General features: G+C 42.0%; 2 protein-coding genes and 1 long non-coding RNA gene across 8 annotated transcripts; 2 read left to right on the forward strand and 1 right to left on the reverse strand.

Moving 5' to 3' along the window:
• Positions 1 to 11706: 11706 nt before the first annotated feature.
• On the forward strand, positions 11707 to 15299 carry LOC124208625 (serine/threonine-protein kinase pim-3-like). Of its 2 annotated transcripts, none has more exons than XM_046606468.1 (5): positions 11707 to 12851; positions 13087 to 13301; positions 13513 to 13776; positions 13877 to 13976; positions 14581 to 15299. In XM_046606468.1, the coding sequence occupies exons 1-5, from the start codon at positions 12785 to 12787 to the stop codon at positions 15147 to 15149; spliced, it is 1215 nt and encodes a 404-aa protein (XP_046462424.1). In that variant the 5' UTR covers positions 11707 to 12784; the 3' UTR covers positions 15150 to 15299. The 2 variants fall into 2 exon arrangements, with proteins under 2 accessions (XP_046462424.1, XP_046462430.1); XM_046606474.1 differs by having other exon boundaries at positions 11707 to 11875.
• A 3601-nt stretch (positions 15300 to 18900) lies between these two features.
• Positions 18901 to 20346, forward strand: LOC124208657. The gene is made up of 2 exons (XR_006880544.1): positions 18901 to 19445; positions 19541 to 20346. It is a non-coding gene; the product is annotated as an uncharacterized LOC124208657 (long non-coding RNA).
• A 1372-nt stretch (positions 20347 to 21718) lies between these two features.
• LOC124208586 (striatin-interacting protein 1 homolog) lies at positions 21719 to 25735 on the reverse strand. 5 transcript variants are annotated; one of them, XM_046606429.1, is made up of 15 exons: positions 25487 to 25731; positions 25314 to 25430; positions 24974 to 25257; positions 24737 to 24912; positions 24499 to 24663; positions 24280 to 24434; positions 24045 to 24213; positions 23821 to 23975; positions 23639 to 23755; positions 23429 to 23556; positions 23047 to 23274; positions 22739 to 22973; positions 22449 to 22653; positions 22256 to 22368; positions 21719 to 22195 (listed from the first exon to the last, which is right to left on the reverse strand). In XM_046606429.1, exons 1-15 carry the CDS (start codon positions 25562 to 25564, stop codon positions 22034 to 22036), a joined length of 2487 nt encoding a protein of 828 aa, XP_046462385.1. In that variant the 5' UTR covers positions 25565 to 25731; the 3' UTR covers positions 21719 to 22033. The 5 variants fall into 5 exon arrangements, with proteins under 5 accessions (XP_046462385.1, XP_046462394.1, XP_046462403.1 ...); XM_046606438.1 differs by having other exon boundaries at positions 22802 to 22973; positions 25487 to 25719; XM_046606447.1 differs by having other exon boundaries at positions 22262 to 22368; positions 22802 to 22973; positions 25487 to 25711.
• Between the last annotated feature and the right edge of the window lie 1521 nt (positions 25736 to 27256).

A 27256-nucleotide genomic window follows, 5' to 3' on the forward strand; every position in this document is an offset into this window, starting at 1 on the left:
GTAACACAATCAGATTGTGTCCCGAGAGAGAGAATTTATATAACAGAGGCGTTTTCTCTCTAGCTTGATTATGATTTCGACAAACGGTGATAGCCAGCGCCATCGCGGACGGTGGGCGGGCCGTTTCCAAGAATGCGACAACTGACCGTTCCAGCGGGCGACATGACCATAAGTTTATAGAAGAAAAATAAAATAAAAGACTCGTCGTGAATAAAACAAAAATCTCCCGTCTTTTGTTTTAAGGGAGGAGAGAAAAAAAAGTGTGAAAGCACTTGACAACCAAACCGGAATCTATCGATGCCAAATAATATCTCTAAAATCGCTGCCATTGAAACTATTCATTAGCATTTATAAAACAATCTCTCGAGGTCAACTAGGTACAACTCCCAAACTGCGCAAGAGCGCTCTCGCGTTGCTGGGCCGCATCACATTGATTGATGTAATGAATGACGTCAGTCCTATTTGGTTTTCTTTTTATCCCCATTACAGCAGCAGCAGCAGCAGCAGCAGCAAAGTATATATATATCTATATGCCTCGACCGTTCCAATTACGGAAGCAATCACTCTTCATCTCTTTGGCTATTTACTCCGGCTGCTACTATAGCTAGTAGCTATAGCGTAGGGGGGGGGGGGGGGAACTGGGTATGTACGGTGGTTTTTTTCTTGAACGGAACAACATTCGTCTAATGAAGAGCTTCTCAATGGATCCATCTGGACTAGCAGAGAAGAGAATTGGGACCGGATTCCGGGATTCAAAGCTTTGCGCTCTACATATATATATTTATATATATCTGGCAATATCTATTTTACCGGAGGAACGCTCTTTTAATTGTTTCCAACGCTCAACTGCCAGCCCCAGCAGATATATATTTTTAGAAGAAGAAGAAGAAGAAGAAGAAGAGGACTATATAAGTTTTGTAAAGAGAACTTGTGTGTGTATTGGGGGCCTTCTCTCGTTTCGGAGGGGGGTGAAAACACGAGACGGTGGCGGTGAAAAATACAAGAGAGAAGAGAAAGAAAAAAAGAAACGGCCTATCGGTCATCAAAAACGGCCGCGCTCTTCAAAAGGCCGCCCCCCGAAAAAGAGAAAAAAATAAAGGGCAGCCCCCAACACTCTTGAAAAATCAGTGCTCTTTTTTCCCTTTTTTGGTTCCCACAGTCTGGCATTCTTGTATAGTATAGAGGAAGAAGAAAAGAGCGCTCTCCTCTTCTTCTATGTGCGCCTGCAACTTTTTTTTTTCTTTTTTTCATTTTACCACATATAAAGCCAGTCACAAATCTGTGTGTGTAACATGTATAGGGCTCTATATATAGTAGCGTGTTTCACGGTATCATTCACACGCGGGGTCTCTCGTCAGTAGTACGCGATGAGCCGCATATGCGCTGGGCTGTTTCGTCACTCGGGTGAAATGTGCTCCGTCATCGACAGACTCTTCAATGAAGCACAGAAAAATGTTTGGGAAGAAAAAATATTAAATATTAAAATATAAAAGAACAACGGACTGGAATTTTTTGCCTTTTTAAATCACGGACACGTACGTACCCCTCGATAATATAAAAAGAGGTCATCGAGTATAATGTAATAAGTATTTTACAGCATGTGTAGATGAAAATATATATCCTGCATATATACGTATAATAACTGTTCATTATTAATTTTTAGGACATTTCTTTTTGGTCATTTTTGTTGTTTAAAGTGTCTTATGAATATTTCACAAACACACAGAGCTGGGACAGGTGTCGAAAAAACAGCCCGGTGTTTAACACCCGAGACAGATAGCCATATTCTGGTGTGTGTGTGTGTATAACGATGGCCGTGAATCAAAATAGTGGAAATCGTAAAAATAAAAATAAAAGAATCCGTCTGCTGTCGAATAACAAAATGTTCAAAAATATAAAAAAATAAAATAAAAACGTTTTCGGATTTTCCGAGGCGCTATCACTATTATATTATAGACACACACTCAGAATGGCGTCACCTCTTCGGGAATTTTTTCTTTTTTTTTTTGGTAAATTTCCCCCAGCGACTTTCACGATTTGTTGAGATGACATGGCGCAAAAAAAAAAACGAGAAATTTAATTCGGAAAATCCCAGACTTTTGGCTATGTAACGCTCGGGGAAATTCTTTTTTTTGTACGTATATTGCTGCATAGAAGTCTATTGCCGTCCTCCTAGCAAGAAAAAACAAGCGAAAAAAGTCGTAAACTTTTAAAAATTCATTTCCTAAAATAGTTTTTCGATGCGCATCTCTTCATATTTTCCCTTTTTATTTTGGCTTATAAATAGAATTTTCGAACGCTTTTCAAAGTCGAACTGAATATTATATCGAATATAAGAGGTCGGGTCAAAGTCGTCCGTGTGAGCGCTGCTGCCAACGCTTATCAGCGCATAACATGTTGAGCAACAATGGGGGTATATACATCCACTGTGTATATGCTGTACACACGTTATAAATACATAGCCCGCCGACTGGAAATAAGAGAATATATAGACCATCGAAACAAACACTTTTTGAATGCACATCGGCCTTTATTTCACATATATATATATACCTGTCGGATGCTTCTTCTCCCAGTATATATTTGTTTACCGAGCTCAATGCTGGGACTGCTGTCACATTTGATTTACATTGAAAACTCAAATAAAATAGCGCACCGATGGCTCTGGTTAAAAGAAGAATCGTCGTTTGACAGTTCATTGTTTCCGTCTTAAAATAACATCTCTTCTCCGACTTGTAGACGCTTTCTTTTTCTCTCTGCGCGATTTACGGCGTTTGGGTGTCGTGTCGTATGGGAGAGATGATGGGACTGTTTTGTCGCGATACCATCGACTCGTATAAACGAACGACAAATAATAATAATAATCTGGCGTGACTCGTCATTTTCTCTTTTTGTTTTTTTAAATATTAAATCCCTTGCGTTGTTTATGATTTCCCCTCGCATTTTACTTTGTTGTCTCTTATATATATATTCGGGAGTGACATTGATATCGGGACGAGATAGGCCACACACGGGGAAGAGATTAGGCAACAGACACTGTGATGTGAACCCACAGCTCGATAATTGTATATCATTCATTCATTACGTGACGAGGATGTTGATTTTGGTCGATTTCAGCTGCACAGACGATGACGAGGACTTTTTTTTCAACACAAAAATTTTATAATGAGGTGAAAGATTTGGCTCATGTAGTAAGTATGTCTCCCCGCCTTATATAAGCCAGCCAGCCAGCGTCCGGTTGAATGGGCCACCAACTATTTCGGTGCTGGTTTGCCTTTCTCATCGATTTTCATAGGCGATTTCCGGGTCACTTCCATCCGCCGGATGCTGGAGTTGTCCAAGTCACAAAATCAGATTGAGGAAATTTTGTTATACATTTTTTGTTTTTCCTTTTCTTTTTCATTCAAACTTTTACCATTTTTATTTTTTGATGAATCACAAACATTCGATAAAAACTTTCGCCGCCGCTGCTGCTGCTGACAAAGGTCGCTAAAGGTCTGCCCAGCAAGTTTTACCATCTTTAAAAAAAATCCGCTTGAGCCGCCATCCCGAGAAAATGTGTTTATTTGAAACGGAAACTGCTGTAGCCAAAGGTCAGACAAATCTCAAGTAAAAACCCCAGAAAAAAACAAAATAAATAAATAATAAACAACAATAATTCGGTGGTGATTTGTGAAAAACTGCAAAAGAAGAAGAAGATTATTCTGATTTTGTGTCTATAGCTTATTACTAGGGGAGCTAGAGAAAATTCAATCTGCTAGCGACTTCAGCTCCTTTTTCTAGTTGTTGGTTTCGCGACGATGCCCAAACGACGGACGACGACACAGCGATGAAACCGAAAACGAAATGGGTAACCCAAAACTTGTATGGAAGGAAAAGGAAGAAGGAATAAACGCAATGTTGGCATGTTGCCGAGCGGTTCCGCTTAGAAACAACGGTAGTGAGTAGTGACACAACGGACTGCTGGACTAGCTAGGATATAATAATCGTCATATGTGGACGATGTAGCGAAAAATGGAAAAGTATCAAAATTCAAAAACATATCGGAAAACACCAACATTTTCTCTATTTTATTTTATTTTTGAAATGCGCGCGATATTCTTCAATTTGCTTTTGCCACCCCAAACAATTTTTTGTGCTGTTGGACTTGTTTTTTTTTCTCCTAAGTTGCGGTTAAAGGCCATGTAACGATTCAATCGTTTACACGTGGAAAGAAGCAAAACGTTGTGTGTCGACAGATGTGACAGGGTGGCCTCGCTCATCGCCACACATGTTTGGCAGGTTGTCTGTCGCTCCTGCTGCCTGGACAAATACAAACGGACCGTTCAAACAACGATCCTCTCTCTGTCGACGTGAATCAATTAAGCGCGGGATGTGTGTGTAACATCAACACGTATCAATAACACTTCCTGGACGATTTCCACCTCATTTGCGTATAAATATAGTATAGTACCTTCTCCGTCAAATCGTTCCAACTAGCACAATATTCGACGCGCTTGGCAGCGAGCGGGCTCGACACTTGCTGGACGAAAAATTCAGATGTTCAACTGTGCATACGAGGAAAAAAGCGGACAAATTTCGTGTCAGTTGCGTGACAGCTTTGCGTGGACTACGTGACACGTAAAAACGGGTGGGGAGTAGACAAACGAAAAAAAATATGGTATTATGTTTTGAAAAAAAAAAAAAAACGCCAGAAAAGTCCAGGAGAAAATAATAAAATCTAAACGATATATACTACAAATCGGGCCACCCACGCTTTGGCGAGACGACAACTGTGTCAACGCCATACTGGCGCCGCCGTCTCTCTCCCGCTGTTGTTGTCGCTAGGAAAAAAAAAACACTTGAATCAATAAAGATCTCGGTTATTTCTTTTTTAATTAGCGACCAGACTCTCCAGTTTAATCATCCCGTACGTGTAATACACACACACCCACCGTCCATATTATTTCTGAGCTGTCCTGTAGAAGAATCGCAGCAACGAACGCGATAACAACCGCGACTGTGTATAAATCGGGATCGGAATACCGAAAGGTCAATCCCTCGTCAGCACAGATTGACCACTTTGTGTTGCCAAGGCAAGAAGTATAGAAAGACTGTTTTTCATAAACATACGCGATACGCCCAATTGTCATCAATTTATTTTTATTTTTTTTCCCGAAAATGTTTTGCATTAAATAGGTCGACATCGTAAGAAGGACGACGACAGAGAGAGAATGCGTTTGTTTGCCTTTTAGATCTATGTAACATTTTTCTGTTATTATTATTTGGTTCAAATGGAGACCAAGGTCGTATGGAGTGGCCATCAATGAGGATGGTGTGTCGCTAAGGCCCTTAATTCCCCACCGCCGCTGCCGCCCATCAAAACAACATTTGACACCACAAACAAGTGAGCACGTGATTTTCTCCGTACATGTTTTGCTGCTGGTGATATATTCGCCAATCGATCGATCGATGTGCATTCGTCATTGGCAAATCATCAGGTCGACGTTGAAGCAGGCTGCGCCAGCCAGCCAACAACAACAACACGATGGATGATTTCTTAAACGACGAGTTGATACGTGGGAAAACGAGCGGAATCGAAATCACACACACAATCGGCAAGCAGTGTCGATTGGCACGCATCGCGATCAGGTTGCCGACGTCGCGGCGTCGCCCTCACGACAGATGAGATCTTATACAACAACTCTCGCTCATCTACATTATTATTATTATTATTAGATGACTAATTTTTCACATTCACACAAAGGCGTTTAAATAAAATATAAGCACTCTCCTCTTTCAATTATACTCGAGATTTTCCCGTTAAGATATATACGCGGAGCCAAGTCGGGATTATATAAGAAACTCGTTCACAATCAGATGTGGAAGATTCCGGGGAGACGACGTGATTTCAATTCGTAAAGGAGAGAGACATTTGCCGCCGAACAAAAACGGGACCACCCATGATGGCTGTAAATTATTTTGATTTTTGAAAATTTTCTCTACCAAATTGCCTTATCGATGTATGTATTATAAATCCATTTTAAAAGATTTCCATTGACGTTAACCGGTTGGAAATCCCGTCCATTAGTCCGAATAAAGAGATCGGCATTTTGTGTGTGTGTCTGTTACAGTGTGATCCAATTGAGAGAAATAGAAAAGAAAAAAAAAAAGAGCTGCAACGCTCGTCGTATTAAGGATTCGTCGGGAGTTACAAGGAAAAATCGGGACGTGTGTGTGCACATCGACTGGTGGGGATTCGTTTTGACCGCACGTGAGCCACAGAGTCGGCCGCCCGTGTTATGTGTACCGCTCTCTCAGTGTTTCCTTATCCAGAATATATTTCACATCTGTGCACTGCGCTGCTGTGGCGCCAGCACGATAGAGTCTCTCTCCTCGTATTGCACCACCCGAAAAAAAAAAATAAAAAAAAATAAAACAGCCTGGCACTGCCAGTGCGATCACGCAACACCATTTCAGGGGAGGGAAATAAAACATTTCGTTTTTATTTTATTATTTTTGAAAAATAATATCTAAGGTATCCACTCTTTCACCTTTTAGAAAAACACGATCGTATTTATATGATGATGAATAAATGACCTTATCATTTGACAAGAGAAATAAAGGTGGTGGCAATCACATTTTGATCGATTTCATTCGTTTAGTGTCACCGGGTACAGAAGAAGAAAAAAAATAAAAATTCATTTTTGGTGGGAGGCGATTGTATTTCCATGAAAATCACGTCTCACCTGCGTCATCACCTGTCTGTGGGGCCGGTGCAGATGGAAAAATATTACCAGACACGTGCCACCCATCCCCAACCGCCCGTTTTAGTTTTATTTTTCCCAGCCACAACATTTATTCTTGATATCTCGATGCAAATGAACCAATCAAGGAAAAAAGAGAGTTTTTTTCTGATATTTTTTCTGGCAATAACAATCGAAGCCTTTGTTGATTCATCGGACGACGATTGGCAAATGCATAGCAATTGATGAAACTGTTGTGGACGGACGAAGTCATGACGTCCTCTGTGTGATATCCCGCCGCCCAATCTTTTTTAAGGATTCGGCAAATGTCTTAAAGCTCCTTTCTTTTTTTATCTGGCATCCCGATACACAAGTACAGAGAACCAATTATTTCCCCCCAAAACTCGAATATACATAACAACGCAGCAGCCAAGGTCTTTATATAACTCAAAAAGTCACCGACATTTTAAAAAAAATTCACGTCGAAATCTCAAACCCCCCCACCCAAAATAAACTATCGTTTAATAAGTTTTTAGGTCGACGTTTCTCCCCCCAAAGCTTATACATTCATAAGCCTATATAGCTTTTTTCAGTATAGGTTTATCGTATTAGCTTCAATCATGGCAGTCCTTTAGTTGATTGACAGTTGAAAAACTTGTGGAAAATGAGTTTTAAAAATGTTGTCTAGACTAATCAATCTCAACCTGAGAAGAAGAAGAAGAAAATAAAAATAAATAAAATAAGAATGCACGCTCCCGAAGGCGATTTAATTTTTATTTTTGAATGTTATATTCCCATCACAGCCTTGCGACTATAATAAGTTGAAGGTCGGACGTTGACTGGTTGCGTGCGCTGCTTCCTATACCAAAAAACCGCCGCCGGATATAAGAAAACATCACAACAACAGTTGCAATGCATTATCATAGATGCGTCGTACTACGTATTGTGGTTTATTTTGACGGTGTTGCGGTAGAGATGTCGAGAAGTCGAAAAATCGTCGAGAAATTGACAGGCCCATCATCGATCGCGAAATTGTCATAAGGAAATCAACCCTAATGATTTTCCAGTATATTGACCCATGTACCACATTTTGTCATCGGCTTTTTTTGGAGGGGGGTAATACAACGGGAGGAATGTCACCGTGGGAAAGAATACCTGTTAACCTAATGGCGATTGGGTGAGCTCTGTTCTCGGTACACTTTTGGCTCTCTGCTATGTACGTCTGTGTGTTCTAATTGTGATTGAACAAGACAAACCAACGTCTATTTACAAAAAGAGATCCGTGGGATTTCAAGTGATTAGACTTGTTCCAGTTTTATAATAGACAGCAACTTGTTCTTTTCGGCAGCTACCACTTTTTCTTTTTTTTTAAATTTTAAATAAAGGATTAATTTTGGGTTGGAAAAAAAATAGACTTTGTGGAGTCGTCGTCGTGTTTGTGTCGTCAATATAATTAATAATGATTAGTTGTGTCCAATTTGTCAAAGGCCCATTTCCATTGGGTATTGGGGATCTGGACAAAAATAAATACACAACGTTTGTACTAGGTCATACTGTGTTAAAGGTGGAAGTGTATTAAAAGATTATCGATTCCATTTTGGAAAAAGGATCCAGGAGAGCGTGGGCGTCATGCGATATATACTCAGAGAACCTATGAAAATAAGTGAGGGAAAGGTCACCTAGGAACGTGATTCGGCTACCGACGATATACACTATATATATATGTACCAACGTCCTTAATAATCACGAGCGCACGCGCGCTATCCGATCCCATAATAGTAGTAGTATATACTTTTTTTCTTTTCTCGGGATCGACATCGATGACGCGCGTGTTATGTCCTCTGACGTCTTTTGGTCGACGATGGCATGTTATATATATATTAGCCTGGGAATTATTTGATTTTCACTTGTTTCATTTATTTAATTCGTTATATAATAGTTGGTAATTTTTTTTAAATTTGAAATGGCGGACCGTGTTATATAATAAGGTCAGCATCTTAACGTCATTGCTCCCTGGCCACATCTCTCCTGGGACCTCAATATGTGCATGTAATGGAGTCGATTGTAGGACGATGTAGAACGAGGTGTATGATCCGTATCCCTGCGAGACTACGTACGTCGGCCACATGTGGGAAATGCCCCATCCGTTTTAAACAAGTTGTAGGGGGTCATTGAAATGATCTCAATTTCAATGACCCGTATTGGCGGAGTTGAAACTCCCGTCACCCTTCACCGAATTTCTCCGGCCCCCACCCTTTTAAAGAAGCAATGACCCCCTACGACTTCTCTACAGGACAATTATCAGATTAAAATCGAAAACAATGCATTAGTATATCCAGCATAATAAAATCTGTTGGGGTCGGCAAAGAGAAATGCCATCCAATATCTTCACTAATTAATTAGCGTCCCCCTCACCTGACTTTGATTCCACGCATGACAAATTATTGTTTATTAAAAAAAAAGCCAGTGAACTCTCTGTTGGGTTTGACTGGGCACCAACCTTGATCCGATATTTTCCAAGAAGAGATTCCTCAAGCGTGGAATTTTGAAGTTGTTGAAATTTGTCCTTTCTGGCTAATGAGCGGAGGTCAAATCGAGCAATGAACCTTGGAGTTCACTTTGACGTTGGAGGATCGACCGGGATGAGTTGTGGGAATCATACAGCCAACACGTGATCGACGTTTGGTCATCCTCCCATCGCCGCTTGCATAATAAACATTTAGCTGGCCGAGAAAAGAAATATATATATCGTTTTCTCATGTATACGGATCTGAATGCAATTGAGTTACGTCACGCAACCCGAAAAAAAAATACATAAAGAAAGAAAGGAAAATGAAAATAGTAATAAAAAAGAAATACATTAGGTTCGTGCAATGTAACAAAAAACAGTTGTGTCATTCAATGACGTCTGTAACGATTCATTTAGCGTCCTGCCGTGAGCTGCGTTCAGGACAGAGCGCATTGACGTCACTCTATACACGATCGTATTGTCACTTCGACGGTAAAACACGTATACACATCATCTGCTGCGCACCTGTTTGATAAGTGGCACAAATGTTCCTAACCGGAACTACCCCAGAGCTCTGGGGTAGCCACTTTGTTGCTAACTCGCATTTATCTCCTTGAATATTCGATGTGTCCTGTTTAAATAGTTATCTGAAATCAGCTGAAATTCATATAAAATAAAATAAATGATTTTTGCGAAAAAATTTAAGGGCCCACTAGGGTTATACAATACTCGAGAGAATAATTCCGGTTCCATCTCGATTGCTCCGGTGTACCTGTCTTTTTATTATTTTTCTCGCGGGAAATTCAAAAACAAAAACAAAACAACCCCTAATCAACTGTTTAATGTCGTCTTTTGGATAGAGGGTGCTTCCTAGGAAGCTCGTTATGTTGTTGTACTCGGGTCCTTCTGGTTCAGAAAACCTGCCCATTAAAAATATAAAAACCCTTCAAATGTTGTGATACTCTAAACTAGTTTCATCTTCCACTGTGGACGATTAGGCGAGAGTGCAACTCTTTCGGTGGAGGGGCAAACTTTTATTGTTACATAACTTTTCGAGTTGCACGTCCAGCATTCAAAGGAACTCGAGGGAAATCGTCTTCCGGCCGTTGAATTCGAGGTTTTTGATCTCTTGCCCAAGCTGACGAATTCCACCAAGGTCCTGAAGTAACCAGAAAAACCAGTCGATTTCCAGGAAATTTTACCTTTTACCTAAAGAATGCGACGTGCACTAGAGACATAAAAGGAGTTGCTTTATGTAACACCGTACGTACCCCTATGACCTTTATTATATGGAGGAATGTAGGCTTACGTAACTGTTACAACTGCCACACGTAATATCCACGGGGAAAAGGGAAAAATTATATGCCAATTGATTTCCACCCTGCTTATTAAAAACCATTTTGTGGAATAAAAAGAGTATGCGTCATCCATTTTTTAACCCGTATGTTACAAAACGCTTGTTATTACACACAGGAAAGAGTCATCAAGCTTGTTGCAAATGGCCCTTATACTATCTAAAACAAAGCCAACAATGCAACAAATAACGTAACGAAAAATAATTGTTCATCTCCGGGTAGTCGCGAGTAGCTGCAGCAGACGACGTGATAACCTGGAATTTTCCGAGAACTCGGTAACGAGTCAACGGAAAACGTCAAATCAAACTCCTAAAAACAGGAATTTTTAATAGATAATAGATTGAAATTCTTAATATGATAAAATGTTGTAGCTGTATAGCTCTCGATACGATTTCGGAGAAATGAACACTGTGAGAGAGAGAGAACGAGAGAGTCGTGACTATGATGTATAAATAAATATCCTTGGTCGTCGCCAGCCGGTTACCGGTTTTGCCCCCTCACCCAATGTCCCAGTAGCAGTCTCTCCCGCCCTTGTAGCAGCAATGCCGGGCCGGTAGAGTGTCGTCGTTGCTAGGCAAGTTCCCGTAGCCAATCCAAAGTGTCAAAGGCACTTTCACAGTTTTTTTCCCGACTATCGTTGGCATCTCTCTTCTCTCTCGTCTTTCAAATAAAAATCTATCCCACTAAGCTCACAGCAAAGTCGTAACGAACGTTCCCCATGAACTCGTCGGTTTTACTAAAAAACCCGAAAAGCTTTATTCTACCGGGATTTATTACCCGGGCAATCGGGTTTGCAGCTGTCTGTCAAAACAGTTGAAATGGGTTGACCTAGTGAGCAGCAGCAGAACACACAGGCCTAAATGAAGACATTTGAATGAAAATTGGCGTAAAATCTATTTCAATTTTGAGTTTACATTTTATAGTTGACGAAATGAATGACGACAACAAGGCGTAAATCGGGCGGCGGAAATGTGTTTTTCACCCCCCTCTACCACCCCCTCCTCATTTTTCGATACCCTTACCCCTCCGTTTCAAAGATGGCCGCAGGACCACGTGGTCGATACCCAAAGGGCTTTTTCGAATGAATCAAGGAATCACTCTCGTCCTTCTTTTCTTAGTGACAGTGTCGATCCCGGCGTGAGTGCATCTCTATTATCTCATCTACAGTTGTCGTCCATTTTTTGGAGGTTTTTAAATTGATTTCTTTTGTTTTAAAAAATCCGATTCATTCGCCACAAGAATTTCAGCTCTGCTCGCCAGATTTATCTGCCGTCTCATCAAGCAAGGTATTTAACCAAAAGAAAAAAGCTTATTATTTAGCTGCCATTATTTGTCTGGGGTTATTTAGATTGCAATGAACGATATGTTGTTTGGCTGGGATTTTTCTTGAGGAAGAAGAAGGTGAAATTCCTCCATTTCCCTGAAAAGATTTTTTCCCCCCTCTTTTTTATTTTTTCCCTCCAAAAATGAATGGCCGTGTGCTGCTGCTGCTAACGCGCGTTCTCCGACCTTCTTGGAGGATTAGAATTTTCCCCCCATTTTCTTTTCTTCTCCATTTTGGCGGGCTCTACAGGCCAAGGAACCTTCACCGGATGGGGGGGAAGGGGAGGGGTGTGTTTTGGTATTCCCAAGCTGCCTTGCAAGGTAGTGTTTGTGTGTGGACATTCCACCCACCCACCCTCCCACCCACCATAGTGGGCGTTAGTCTAGACTTGTATCACTTGGTGCAGCAACGATTTCTACTACGCTAAATAGATCCGCACCTTTACATTGCTAATTACCTCGATTAATTACCTGGGGGTGGATAGATTGAATCAAATCTTGCTGGCGCTTTCGAGATTTACTCATCGCTCTAAGGTGGTCGCATTTTTGGGGGGATCTGCTTTTCTTGGATGGCGGAGGGTTACATCGCATCGCTCAGTCCATAAACAGGGGCGACCCACGTTGCTCAGCATTCAGTTCCGTTGGAGCTTCTAGCCAGTTCACAACAGTGCTCTGTTTACTACTACACTTCCTCACAACCGTGGCTCATTGCTTTAGAGTGCCCGCGCTACTCAAGTTGATTGTGTAACTTGTGTGAAAATTTTGAAAAAAACTATTCTTTCGAAAAAGAAACAACTATCTTACAAATTTACAAAACATTTCCGAATTGTACATTCGGAGTCTGCTTTTTTAAATTTCCTCGATTTTGAAAAATGTTTTCCCGAAAATTGTGCAGTGTTTTGACGCCTGGTAAACGCACGGATAAAGACGACGCATACGGTAAGTCGATTTATTGACGAGATTGTAAAAGTCCAAAACTCTGAAAAGAAAACGATGAATTGTAAAATTTTTCTTCAATCGGGGGCTTGTCTTGGGCGCGCGCATTCCACTGTCTCTTTGGCGCGCGCGCTAGTAAAAGTTGTCCGAGTTAAAAGACACTGCGCGCCATCTCTTGACCCAAAACTGAGAAAACCTTGACTGACTTTTTAAATATTCTGTTTATTTACTATTATAGTTGCCATGTCAAACGGAAGTCGTCCTAGTATGTCGTCAGCGTCTTCGCAGCAGCCATTCCTGACGGACCGAGAGACCTTTGCTCGCAGCTACCGAGTTGGTCACATCTTGGGAAAAGGCGGATTCGGCACCGTCTACGCGGGAATCCGCGTCCGCGACGGCCTCCCCGTGGCCATTAAGCACGTCCCGAAGAGTTCCGTCACCGCTTGGGGCCAAGTAAGTTGTCGCAGACTTTTTTTTCTGTTCCCTCGAGTTGTGTGATTTATTAAAAACACCAGCTGTAGCGGGGGGTTTCGCTTGTTGTAACCTTTAAGAGTTAAACGATACTCTACGGGTGGTAACAGCGCACGCTCGCTATGGGGCTGTGATCGTACACGACAAGCAACTTTTTAACTAATGTCATTATTTTCTTCTTTTTGCTTAACAGGTGAACGATACAAGAGTCCCGCTTGAATATTGTCTTCTTCGTCAAGTTTCACAATGCAATGGCGTCGTCAGATTGTTGGACGCTTGCGATACGGGCGACGTCTTCGTCGTCGTCATGGAGCGGATGGAATCGTGCAAAGATCTGTTTGACTTTATCACGGAACGAGGTGCTCTACCCGAAACTATGGCCAAGAATTTTTTCCGCCAGGTGGTCGAAGCCGTCATTCAATGCCATCGTGCTGGAGTTGTTCACCGTGACATTAAGGTAAAAAAATTATTTCACTTGAATCGTGAAATATTTGAAAATAATAAAAAAAATTGTATAATTTCCAATATTAACGTAATATTTTTCTTTTTGTTAACAGGATGAAAACATTTTGGTGGATTTGAAAACTCTGACCCTTAAGCTGATCGACTTTGGCTCTGGCGCCTACGTTAAGGACACTTACTTTACCGATTTTGACGGTGAGTTTCGACTATTTGGTTTTTCTTCTTCTATTTAGAAAAGAAAAAAAGATATCGGATAAGTGTTCGCAGCGTGTTGGCAACAAGTCCACCGTAGAGCTTCCTCTTCTTGGGTTTCCGCCCCTCCCCTCTATTTCACTTATTGTGTGGAGGTTAGCTATTTTAACAGCTCAGTCACACACGCGCACATTCCCAGACCGATGACGCTTTCCCCTGACCAGTATATCGCGAGGGGGTTCTTGGAGTTTTGGTATATATACCGTTGGCTCTTCATTTCCCTTCTTCGGCTATTTATACTCACGGAACAGTTGGCGCGTCACATGATGGCTAAGCTCCTGTTGCAGCGTGTAAGTTTTTCAGGAGAAAATCACCAATTTAAAATAAAAAGAAATTGTAGAAGGGGGCGTGGTTTGAGATAGCAACACACGGACAAACTAACTAACGTACTCGTTGACCCCTGGTCCAGCCTCTCGAAACAGGAAATCTGACATCCCTTCTCTCTTATCTCTCTCTTCTCTTTGGAGCCCTTAGCAACAAGACGACTCATTCAGTTATTCATGAATGAATTGAAATTTCATTTTCCGTATTTTTGTTTATTTTGCAGGAACTCGAGTTTACTCACCACCCGAATGGATCAACCACCGGAGATACATGGGCACGCCCGCTACTGTCTGGTCGATGGGCATCCTTCTGTACGACATGGTCTGCGGTGATATTCCCTTCGAGGAGAATGAGCAAATCGTCAGCGCCATTCTCAATTTCCCAACGTCGAGTACGGGACATCAGATTGTCTCTCGACAGTGCCAGGATCTGATCCGCAACCTCCTCGAGTACTCTCCATCAGACCGACCGAGTCTGGAGCAAATCCTGTCTCATCCGTGGTTCTACCCGGACGTGGAAGTGACGAAAGTCGACGATTGTTCACCCTCTGACTGTCTTGCCGCCATGGAGTCATCCTCACCAACGACGACTTCATCCAGCGCAGGATCCATACCTGTTCCGTCACCTCGTCGGGCCTCCTTCACCTTGGGTGGCTCTTTGCCTTACTCGCTGACACCATCCGCCTCGACAGCTTCGTCTTCACGCAACAGCATGACGGAAGAGGTTGACCTGCTCGACTGCGAGTACGCCATGGAGGCCGTCATCTATCACGAGGAGCAATGGGCTCATTAACAAGAAAAAGAGTTTCTTCAACAAATACTCTCATTCTAATGATGACCCCTAACTTTAAATAACCTTCACATCCATCACCGTAGTCAGCGGTGTTAATGGACCAAAGATCTTTTCCCGTCTCCTGCAACTCTTTTGTATAATAACGAAAAATGGTGTGGTTCACTGTCGGTAACATCTCAGGCCAAATGACAGATCTTCACTCGCCTGGCAAAAATCCTATAGACGAATGTCGGAAACGAGGAAGAAGTGTTGGTAAAATAACCAATGTGCTCAGGGTAAAACAATCGAATTGTGGAGAAGAGCGGTATGTAAACGGCACGGGAGACGTCAAAAGAGTTCCTATGCAATCCTTAAAAAGAGAAGTTTCAGTCCTGGCGTGTGTATTATGTAAAAAAGAAGATATCATGTATGCCATCGTGCCTTACTCCTGTAACTGACGTGCCGAGTGTGTGATCCTCGCGATTCTCCTGTCATTCGACTTTGAATTTATTGTACAGATATTCGGTTTGTAAATATGACGTGCCGTGTCAAAATTCGCCTATTTTTCTAGCCAGAAAATCTGAAATTTTTTTTTGTGTGTGTGTCAATCCCTAAACCGTTTTTCTGCGTGTGTTTATGTGTGTGTTTGTACGAAATCAAGTGTTTTTTTTTTTCGGTTTTGCTTGTGTGTTATGTGCCTCATGATAATATAACTGATGAAATACTGATTGCCTTTTGACGTCATTATTGGGAAATTCCGCTTTACTTGAGGCCACCGCAACGTACTGCGTAGTAGCCTCGCTTTCTAACGGCAACTGCTGCACGATTGAGGCCGTCTCCGTGCGCTCCCGACAGAGAAAATGCGGCTTTCTGGCTCCGTCACGCCGCCAGAAAGAAGTAGATCAGACATCGTAGTAGTAGCTTAAAAGAAACAAGGGGAAAACAAAAAGAGAGTCCGTAAGGATCGTGGACACACCCTAATTTTCTTGGAGATAATATTTAAAAATGGGATGGAAATTTCAGTTTGCCAAATAAAGTCAATCGGGCTTCTGTGTGGTCGATTTAACTGGGCGGCAACAGCCGGTCATAATATAATTGGCTGTGTACATTTATATAAATACCTTGAGACAATAAGTATTTTTAGAATTTTTTAAACAATATAACGAAGAGCGTCAAGTCAAGTGTGAAACAATGAAAGCATTAAAAAGAAGCAAGCCCATTACACGCGAATGAAATGGAGGGCGAGCAAGCTGCTGGTTCCGCCATTGCGACTTGATTTTTACCTTGGCCTCCAACAACAACCAACACTGCCAAGTCCCGCTTTCCCTACCGACACGATTGAATACAAACACAAGAGCCCAGACAAAGTGGCGATTCTTCTAATCCGTAAAATTTTTCCAAGACAAAGATAATTATTTTTAATTTTAGAAAGTTCAAGTTCTCTCGCAACTGTCTTCTACCTTGTAATTATCAACGCTATTTTTTCTTCAACCATTTTCCGGTATTCAAGACATCCAAAACAGTTTTGTATGTATACTTATGTGAATTCATTGCTTCCTATCCCTTTAATTGAAATTCTCATATTTTTGTCAACATTTTCTTTAATCACCATTTCTTTTTTAGAATTTGGCTGCATCATTGTTACGTAAACATCTTTTCCCCAGGCTACCGTAGAGTTTGATCGGTCCAAAAATGTCACTCGTATTGACGCTTTAAGCTCTTGTTTGTGGTGATGGAGAATAGATTAGAAAAGTGATCCTTAAGGTGCGCGTTACATGCCACATTTTCACTTGACGTCAATGGATAGAGGTTAAGGTGGGTACCTTGCATTATCAATAACCTAAAAAAACGAAAAAAAAAAGTACATTTCTATTTACATAGTTTAGATTATAAACACGACGAGCTATCAATAAACAAACCCAACACGCTGTGGTTTATAACCGTAGCAAGGTTATTTTGAACGACTCCAACCTTTATGAACGCGTAATTTTTTTTGGGTATTTTTTAAAAAAGAAATTTGAAATTCACGATATCTGCCAATTTCAAACAAGTATAGACTACTTTCATGGCTTCAAGAGCATGAAACACGCGAGCAGCCTTCTGCCAGAAAATTCGGGAATATCCCGCTCGAAATCCTCGAATATAGCAGGATACGAAAGGCGTTGCTTATACGTGACCAAACTCGTAAGCAAAAAGCTATGTCATTCCACGACATCATGGTTCAATTAACGTACCCCTACGAATTTGGTACTCGAGGAATCCATTCTTTCTTGCGCTTGCTAGACTGAAGCCGATCCGTATCTGCGACCATTTCTGGAATGAGTCGGTAGATTCTAAACAAGTTTTCCTTCAATTTCTCTCAAATTGCCTGGTGAAATAAAAGAATCAAACTTAAATATACCGCCTGGATTTCAATGTGTATTAAGTAACAAAACAGAAGCGAAGGGAAAAATTTGGTGAACCACTTTATGTCATCTTCACAAAAAAATACATTATCCACGTAGGCAAATTCACCCGATTTGGACAATGGAAATAAACTTCCTAGACGAAATTTCCACAAGTGCTATTTTGATTGCTAGGTTGGGCCGCCAATGAAAATGTTTCAAGTTCGTGTAAAACAAATAACATGAAGGTTAGGGGATGGGTTTGTTTTCATTTCCAATTTTGCAAGTCAAATTTCTGTACGGCGCGGTTCTTGTTAGGAAATCAATTCGAATTTCACTTTATCGATCTGATTCCGACCGCCGTAGGGAGTGGCCGCGTATACCGTTACGGATCAATTAAAAACGAGACAAGTGCCTGGTACGAGGGAAGAGAGAGAGAGAGAAGAATAAAGAGAAAAGAGAAACAAAATTCACGCTCGGCGTGAAAGGAGCCCAAGGTACCAAACCCACACACGGGCGGCCACACCTGACCTAGACATTTTCTTTTTATGATACACACGCAAGAACAACAACAGCCGGATTCCGGCGCAGTGAGAAGCCTTTCTATCTTCTGTCTGGAAAAAGTGTGTTACCTCCCTTGGAAAGGGGAACAAGCGCAACAACAACAGCAACAACACAAGCAACGCAACTCCTTTTTTTGTTTTCACGGTGAGACCACACCAACTTCATTGTCAACTTGCGAAAGCTCATCGCTGTGATGATGTAGAAAGCACAGTTATGTCACAGCTTCGAGTTTCTTATGTATGCAGCAGTGTTCTACTATAGAGCCCGTTTTTTTTTTCTCTCCCCTCGATTACACAGGTAGAAACGGGTTCCAACGTAGCCTGTGCACTATACTTACCTTTTATGTTGTTGTTCATTATCTCCCTTCAAATACAAAGACGCCTGAATTTCTTTCAATCGTGAAGAAATGAACCATCAGACAATCAATTGTCACGATGTGATAGACTATTATATTTATTCCCATCAAAAGCCAGACAGTGTATATTTTACAAAAAAAAAATTAGGAATTGGTATAACTTGGGGAAGAAAAAAAAAAAAAAATCAAACTATACTGGCCATTATACGCACGTAAAAGTTTGATTAGTCCGAGACGGGACTTTTTTTTTCTTTTCTCTCCACCGAGATAAAGAAGCCGGATCACATTGGATAAGGCTAAAATAGCTGAGCCTCACTTTCCTTCAAAGGCCGTCTAGTCTGGCACCCATCGCGACGTCACAAGGTGGGCTCGTTCTCGGTGGCTGGTTCTGTATTTGGTTTTTCCCACCTGGAGCGGCGGGAGCCGCCGCCGTCGTCGACAGGTCGCTGCTTTCCCAAGATGCAAAAGATGAACATTTTTATTTTTTTTTCCTTTTTCTCTCCTTTCAAATGCTTCGTGCCATTCCTTGGAGGCACTAGAGCATTGGATTGTCCAAATTTCTCCGGTTTTTCCTTTTGTTGTCGTTTTTTCTCTCTATATTGCGCTGCTAACTGTTTTGATGGTGCAATGCCACCGGGCAGGCAGCCAACTTATCACAGCATTATAATTCCACTGTACCACTCGTCCGTCGATTGTTTGTTTTTTTTTTGACTCCCCTTGTAAAATTTCTTGGCTTCATTACGAAATAGCTTTCGCCAGATTACGTGGAATTAAGAGATGAACGATTCCTGGTACTGCGTCCAAAAATTTCGTCATTAAAAACAAATAATTCAAACTGTCGTGCGGCGTAGTGACAAAAACAAAACAACAACAAGGGAGAGACGGATTGCGAAGACTCTTAATGTCCTTTTTTTTTCATCATCATCCCATGGGCAGGTGGTCAGAGCAGGTGATGAGCCTTTTTTTTTCTGGAGCGAGGTTGTCGCCGAGAATCATCCCAGTTGTTTTTTCCAGGTAGTGAAAAGTCTTCTCTAACCTGTGCATGTCTGCCTGTGTGTGTGTGTGTAATGATGGTTTTTTGAACCCCCTCTTCTCTTCTCTCGTTGGAGGTCTTGTCAACCGACCATCTGCCAGTCCAGACACAGGTGGGCCGCAAGTAATGATGGCCTCGTTTACGGCACGTTACGCAAAAAAAACATTTTGTTCTCTACCAACCGATTCCTGGACACAATGCTCGCCAAGATTTTTTTTTTCTTTCTTATTTCTTTGCAGGTATACCCGACTGTACCAAGAACTGTTTGGTTATGTTTCCCAATGTTTCCCAGGAACATTGGCGATATATACGTGCAGCCACCGTCAAAACCCAAGGTCCAGTAAACCCCCCCACTCGCTACCACCCAGCAAAAATTACGTACACGCAGAAAACAAAATAAAATCCCCCCACCTTCTTTTCCTTGACAACTGTGCACCGAAAGGTGCGGACATTGGACCGGGATTAGGTGCCGATAACCTCCCAAGGTCTCTCTCCTACCTGCCACTATTACAACTTGGAATATGGAAGCCACTACGGCAGCCGCGTGCATATCCAATACGGCCGTGATACAAAAACAAAAACAAAAAAAAATTTCAAATCAAATAACTAGACACAGGTTGGTAGTTTGTGTGTGGCTTTGACTTGACATTCGTTTGATGTACACACGCCCATCAATGTCCAAGAGAATTGCGCCAGCAGCCTGACAAGGTCAATACCAGGAATCATTCTCTTGGCGCGTGAACAGATTAAGGCTCTCTTATTTGATTTCATGGAATTTCCTCGACCCCAGTTTCTCATATTCTTGTCAGTCACTTTTTCCTTCTTGTTGTCGTCATTTCAATTTTTACGAGCTTAAATAAACCTGTCAGTGGAAAATTAAAATAACCTGATTGAAACGAGTTGGAATCGAAATCTTTCTCCCTTCTCCTCGTAAATGATTTTTAAATGTAATACAAGGGTAGAAAGAAAAACATTCCACCTGCCCCTCTCTATTGACGACATCTGCTTTTTAAAAAAGTTTTTCCCCAATGAGGTAAAGAGGCCGAGGACCAACCAGTTGGGAGTCGACGGTCACGGCCGCCGGACCAATTCACCCGTCCCTTTATTTCTCTTCCAGGTAAGTGTTCCTGATATTTATACACACCTACCGGGGTTTTTTTTCTCTTGTTATTTAGTTCACCTTCCTCCTTGTCGCTTCTCTATACCCAACATGGTCAATGACGCGAGCGGCTCGACACAAACCCAAGTCAACCGTAAAACACGAGGAGAAATAAATAAATCTGGGAGCTATTGAAAAAAAAAGTAAACCATTTCGTCTTTTGTCCGGTAAAAAAACTGAATTCTCTCTCTCCTTGAGAATGAATTTCTAGTGCTCAATGAGCGGTAACGCATCCCCCCACCTTCTCTTTTTCATGTTCATGGTCGGGTTACACCATCAAAAGAAAAAGAGCAATCGATGGACGAGAGCTCGTCACAATGCTGCCGTAAGCCTCTCTTCTTTTGATCCATTCCGAGGTCTCTTTTGTCATAAAATGAAACCTGACGTGGAATATTTGAAGACTGGGGCGACATGAGTCCAACGTCCGCCAGCGCGCGCTCAGAAACAGGATTCGAATGCATGCCATTCGCGTTTTGTGGGTTCCATCCTCACAGTTCAGCACCACCACGTACGCACAAAAAGACGCCCTCGGTCTTGGCCGTCGTCGCCGACTGATGCAAGCTCGCGCGCGGCCGATGTACTCGCGGCCTTGGAGCTGACCTTCTTGTATCAAGGCTCCTTCCCAGTGTAAACCACCACCACAGAACAGCATCTTCAACTGGAGACGTGGAATGTTGTCTTATTTCAAGTCTACAGCTGATTCTTTTTTTCCTTGTTAGATCCCTTTTTTAAAACAATGGATTTTTGAACGACGGAATGTCAAAAAGATTGGACGTGTTCTGGGAAGTGAAGGGGGAATAAGCCATAAATGGCATATAGATGGCAGCATGGCGACAAGGAATATCTCAAAAATGAGGTCAACCCAAAGTAAAAGGGGAAACTATTTTTCTTTCTACACGCAGGAATTGAGGAAAACCCAAAACGGCTTTTGACGGTTCAAGGGAATTCCCCTCGTCCCTTTACACCCAAACGGCAACATAAAAGTCCGTGCGTTCAGGTGCCAGGCACGGACGGGAGAAAGGGTCACAGTCGGTTTGTTTAAGGAGCAGCGCGATGAAATGAAGCGACAAACCCTTTCTGTTTTGTACAATGAGCGAGTGTGTGTATGTGTGTATGAGTAATGCAAGACGAATGCAAGAATGGGAAAAACCAGAAAAACAAACTTCTCGCTTTCGCTCTAACGGATGCTAAATGGATCGATCAATTTATGTTACGGGACTCTTCTCGCGGCAGAATAGGATCTTCGGGTCGTCGTATGAGTGCTCATGAGTGCTTCCTGCAACTGTTGTTTGCCTCCATAAGGGAAAGCAGGCTCACTTTTGATACGCTCGCTAATTGGTCGTGCGACTCAGCGCGCGGGATGGATGGTGTTTGTTCCTAAACGCATTTAAAATAGACACGGGGGTGGGATCATATCAGATGAGAAGCGACCAACTGATCCCAGTCAATCGAGGCCTGAAAGACTTCCTGTTGTAGCCAGATCTCGTAGTGGCGCTTGAACTCGTCGGTCAACTCCACAGGGTGGCTAAGTACGCTGGTTAGCCAGTTATCTATCGGCTCGTATTCCGGATCCTGCCGATCGAATGCAGTTTTATGAACTTTCATCCCTCTTTCGTCTAATACTGTTCATACCATTACCGCACATCCAGACGAATTCTTATCGTATCGGCGACTGTTGAAGCGATCAACGGCAGAGCGCAAAGCGCATTCCTCCGCCTGGAAATCCCACGGTCTTGCATCCAAGTCTGCACAAGAAATAGAAAGGAATTCATCAGATTGAAATATATCGCAAATATTTTACTATTTTAGCATTTTATGGTCTAACCGTTGCCGAATGCCCAGTCATCGTTCAGCCGATGACGCACTTTCTGATAGATGGCACTCATTGTTTTCATATTTGACTTGCGCCACTGACGACCCAAATATTTTGTTTGCATTTTCAATAGCTTTAACACGTACAGCTGCAAGAGAGCGTGTTTGACTTTCAAGGTTCGCTTTAGAATGGGCGCTGATTTGAACACAACCAACATCTAAACAAATGGAAACAATGTAAAAATTAACAAACCAGAATGAAATCTCGCATACAAAACAGAAAAAAAAACAAGCAGTCATCACCATGACTTGAAGAATGTAAATGAATGATAAGATTAAGTCTACACGCCTACATCGATAACGTACCATGATGCGCGAATGTTTCCATTTAGTCAGCTTATTAAGGATGCGCAGAAGGTTGACGCATGAGAAGAGATTGCGCCAGCAGTAGGGAAGATTGGTACCAATTTCCAAACTCTCGGCGGTCAACTCTGGCTGATCGCCAATGACACACGAAGGGAAATCCAAGATAGCGATGCTGCAATCACGTAAACCGTTTAGCAGCCGGAAAAGAATATCGACACACTGATGAATCATCGTCTACTACTTACTTGTTTTTGGCGCCAATGTAGGCCATAATGTTCTGATTGAAGAATTTGAGTACGAGTGGGATGCAGTTTGCAAATACCAAGTGTTGAGACATGAACTCGAACTGGTAAACATGATTCATTTTCAAGTGCTTCAGGAGAAGCAACAGGATGGCGGCTACGGCTTTTACCAAGATTTCCTTGTGTCGATTCACGTCAATACCCAATTTCATCGACTGTAAAACAGTCATCCTAGAGAAGAGGCAAAAAATGGCGCATTAATAGTGAATGGTAGCCTTGAGGCGCGAGGGAAATTTTTTTCGGGGTCGGCACAAATGGATTTCCCCGTTTTCTAAAAATGGCCATCGGTACAAAATTACGTTTCTTTTCTTAGAAAAACACTTACGGCATTTCTTCGGGCAGAACGTCTGCCATAATATTAATAGAGTCTGTTTTTGCCTTGGAGGTCGGAGCGGCGGCTAGAAGAATTTTCAGAAGCGCAATCATGTATTGAGGCAAGCTCGGCAACATGGCCTGTATTTCAGATTTTGAAAAGAGAAAGAAAAGAAATAATATATATATACATATTGCAAACAGAAAGGATCAGAAATTAGACCTGATAAAGGATTTCCGCCGGAGTCAACGCTATGTCCTCCTGCCCTTTGGAAACCGGGTTTTTGTTAATGTCCTCTTCTCGTTGGATTTGGATCTCCGTCAACGAAAAGTAAGTGTGCTATGCAAAATAATATCACCATTACTCACAATGAACGGATGGAATCAGTTTTACACGTGCCTTACCTGTTTCAAGACACGCACACCCTCATGAATTGGCAAAGGAAGTCCTGCTAATGATACTCGATCGTTGGGGAGCATGAAACCTACAAATTTCATTCGCGTGGTATCGAGAAATTGATCGATATCCTTTTGACGAACTTTCGGTGTCCATGGTAGTGCTAAAAGATAGAAAGGATATATTTTTTTTTGTTTTCCGGTGCTAATTTGTTCTTTATAGTGAATGCTACCCTTTCTTGGTGCTGGTGTCGTAGGTCGTGGGCTTGGTGGCTGAGGTATTTCTCCCGATTCTTCCATGGCTCTTCGTTCTTCTATTTCCCTCAACTCATCATCGGCTTGATCGTTATTGTCCAATTCCATGGTTAGTGATTCATCTAAGGAACTCTGTTTGACTAGGGTCTGCAAAGAAAAATCAAGATTACAATTTGTCACAAATCGAATGCTAAATAAAGGATAAGAATTTACCCGTCGGAAAGGACGGGCAGCTGGACCCGGTTTCTGATTTTGAGCTTCCAACAGATCAGCAGCTGATGCAGGAGGTGAAGCAGCGCGCATGGTCCGTGTTACTTCGATGGTATCTTCTATTGGCAATGCCAGACCTGCCTCGGTACGATACTTCCCTGAAAAGATGGGAGGAAATGATAGATGGAAATGATTATGGACGAAATTACAATTGGCACAAACCTTTCAACTCTCTCTGTTCCTTCATTCCACCAAGAGATACAAGCAGCACTTTCCATAACAGCAGCAATACTTTCTTCATTGGGAAATGCGGGCAAGATCCACTGCAGAATTTTGTGACCATACTGAGAAGTTTTACAGCTAACAGTTCATCGTTGATGGGCTGAGCTAATGAAATCATCGATGATCAAAAGAAACAATGAAGGATCTAATACAGAGTAACTCAATGAATGTTTTTTACCGATTTCAGCTCGAAACTCTTCTTGAATCTTCTTGAATTCGTCACTGTCCTCTTCTTGGGAGGAGCGGAAGACTTCAACGATCGTGTAAAATACCGACAGAATTACACGAAGATCCCAGCTATCTGCAAGACTGACAGCTAATTTTCTTATGGCAGTATTTGCTGCTCCACTGTTTCTGTACTCAGAAGTTTGTTTTTAATAAATAAACTTGTAATAATAGGATATGTAGTACTCACTCAATTTCATAGTTTAGCAGTTCCAGAAATGTGTGAAAAATTCCAGTTTTGTACAGCAAGAGAACATTGCTTCGAGTCCAATGCTGTTGCTCAGCATCACTCTGGACTTCACCCCAGCAACCTTGAGCAATGTAGAGGATTGCTCGAGCTGCTTTTATCCTCAAAGCTTTGTTACTCAGCTCCAGTTGTTCTGCTAGTTTAAGCAGAACACTTACCCTAGTGGAATCATTCAAAGTTTGCCAATGGGGTCTAATGTGGAAGAGTTCCATCAACTCCTCAAATGCCTGATGAAAAAAGAATTTAGTTGATCAGCATCTTTAGGTCAAAATGCCAGGCATACTCTGATATTTGATTGGAACTCTGGTCCTTCTGTGTAACTGTAAAGCTCAGCAGTTTCATTAGGATGTTTGTCAGCATCATCATAAACGAAATCCAAGTCGGGGCAGTCAATAGTTCCCTATGACGATAAAAATTCATACGATGTATCCAATTTCATGAAATAAATTTACAAACCTCTGAATCTTGACGCTGTCTTCTAAGAATCTCTCGCAATTTAGGTGGGCCTCGCCTGGCACCGCCGGCTTCATCCATTTTCAGACTTTTCGGGCCAGTTTATTTTTATACCATGAAACAAAATTACTTTTTGACATCTCCCTTCCCTCTCCAGAAAGGATATAAACAATCTCTCAGAATGTGGGGCCACCTAGCGGCCACGATTACAACTCGACTAGGGTAAATGCATCATTGATTTTGTCTCGACAGCGTTTACGACGCTTCACGATGGAAGCAAAGAACAGACGTCGAATCCTTGATTGGAGGAGGGGGCATTCATTACGATTTATCGCCAACCGCGCGACGTCCACCAGCCAATGCCTTCCAAACCAAACCTCGGCCAAAAACCAGAGATCTCCTTGTACGGTTTGAAATCATCTGGAACTTGGTCGATGATGGCAGACAATAAAAACGGAATATGCAGCTTTAAAAAAAATTGAGCTTGCTCCAAAAGCAAAACTGCGTACATTCAAACAGGATCAAGGATAATGTTTCTGAATCGTACATTTCGGCGAACGATCGATAACAGCAGAACCAAAAGTGTAATATTGCCTATACGTGACAAAAACATGGTTCGATTTTTTGGATTTTAGAATCCAAGAGAAACCAATCGATGGAAGCCCCTGGAGTCAAAACAGGTCACCGTTACGAAAATTCGGAAATCTCTAACCACAAGGGCTATTTTCCTCCTATTATACTCTGGAATTGGAATACATAGAGCAACCACAAACGACAGCTTGCACATCGATCGTCCTGGATTTCGACGATGTTATTACTATTCAGACGGTACGTATCTTTTTTAATTACCTCCATTACAGGAGAAACTCGAAAAGGAAAAAAATATAAAATAAAAAACTGAAAAAATCTGATAACAATAAATCTCCTAAGCCCATTAGCCATGGCTCAATGCAGCCAATAGGTGGACATCGTGTCTGTGAGCGTGGACCAAATTGTAACGCGATGCTTTAACTTGGAGAGGGTTAGAAAGGAGGTTGCGAAGGTTGGAAAAGCCCCGCCTGAACTGATGAAGTTACACATACACATGGTGGCAAACGTATGTGTTCAGCCGGGACTGCCGAACATGTAAGAGCCAAAGGACGGGTATCGACGAGAAACCTTATTTGGGTCACGTATGATACTCGACCTTTATTTCGTGTGTGTGTTTTTTTTCCTCTCTCCCTGAAGTTTAAAGACCCTGGGCTTGCAGTACTGTCGCACTGAACGGATGTCGTCAGACGCCGTGTCTGGAGCTGAAAATAAAAGCCTCTACAGACGCTCACGGTCGAGCTAAAATAAAAGAGAGACTGAAGAAAGAGATGAACAACACACCAAACGAGAGTCTCCTAGTCGCGGAGTAGGAGAGTCGCTGAAATAGAGAAAACTAGGGAGAGGAGAAACCGGTGAGATTTTTCAAACAGGATGGAAAGATGAAAACAGACGAGAGAGAGAGCAAAGAAAGTCTTGACTCATCGTGACCTTCTCCCGGAGAGATCTGGCGTCGTTTCTTGGTCAAAACTTTCTCTGTTGGTCTCCAAATTAAAGTCAGCAGACCTGATCTCTTTTTTCTCTTCTTTCGATTCTCCTCTTTCTATTGGATTTCTTTTTTTTTTCGTTTCTTGTCCGATTTAGGGCAAGCGGCCGCCATCGTGTCAACACGAGCGGCGCAGCTTTCGATTTCGTTCCTCTCAATACCGGAACGACAAAGTTTACGGCCAACAAAAATGTTGCACG

Source organism: Daphnia pulex, chromosome 2, assembly GCF_021134715.1.
Source record: "Daphnia pulex isolate KAP4 chromosome 2, ASM2113471v1".
NCBI classification, from domain to species: domain Eukaryota; kingdom Metazoa; phylum Arthropoda; class Branchiopoda; order Diplostraca; family Daphniidae; genus Daphnia; species Daphnia pulex.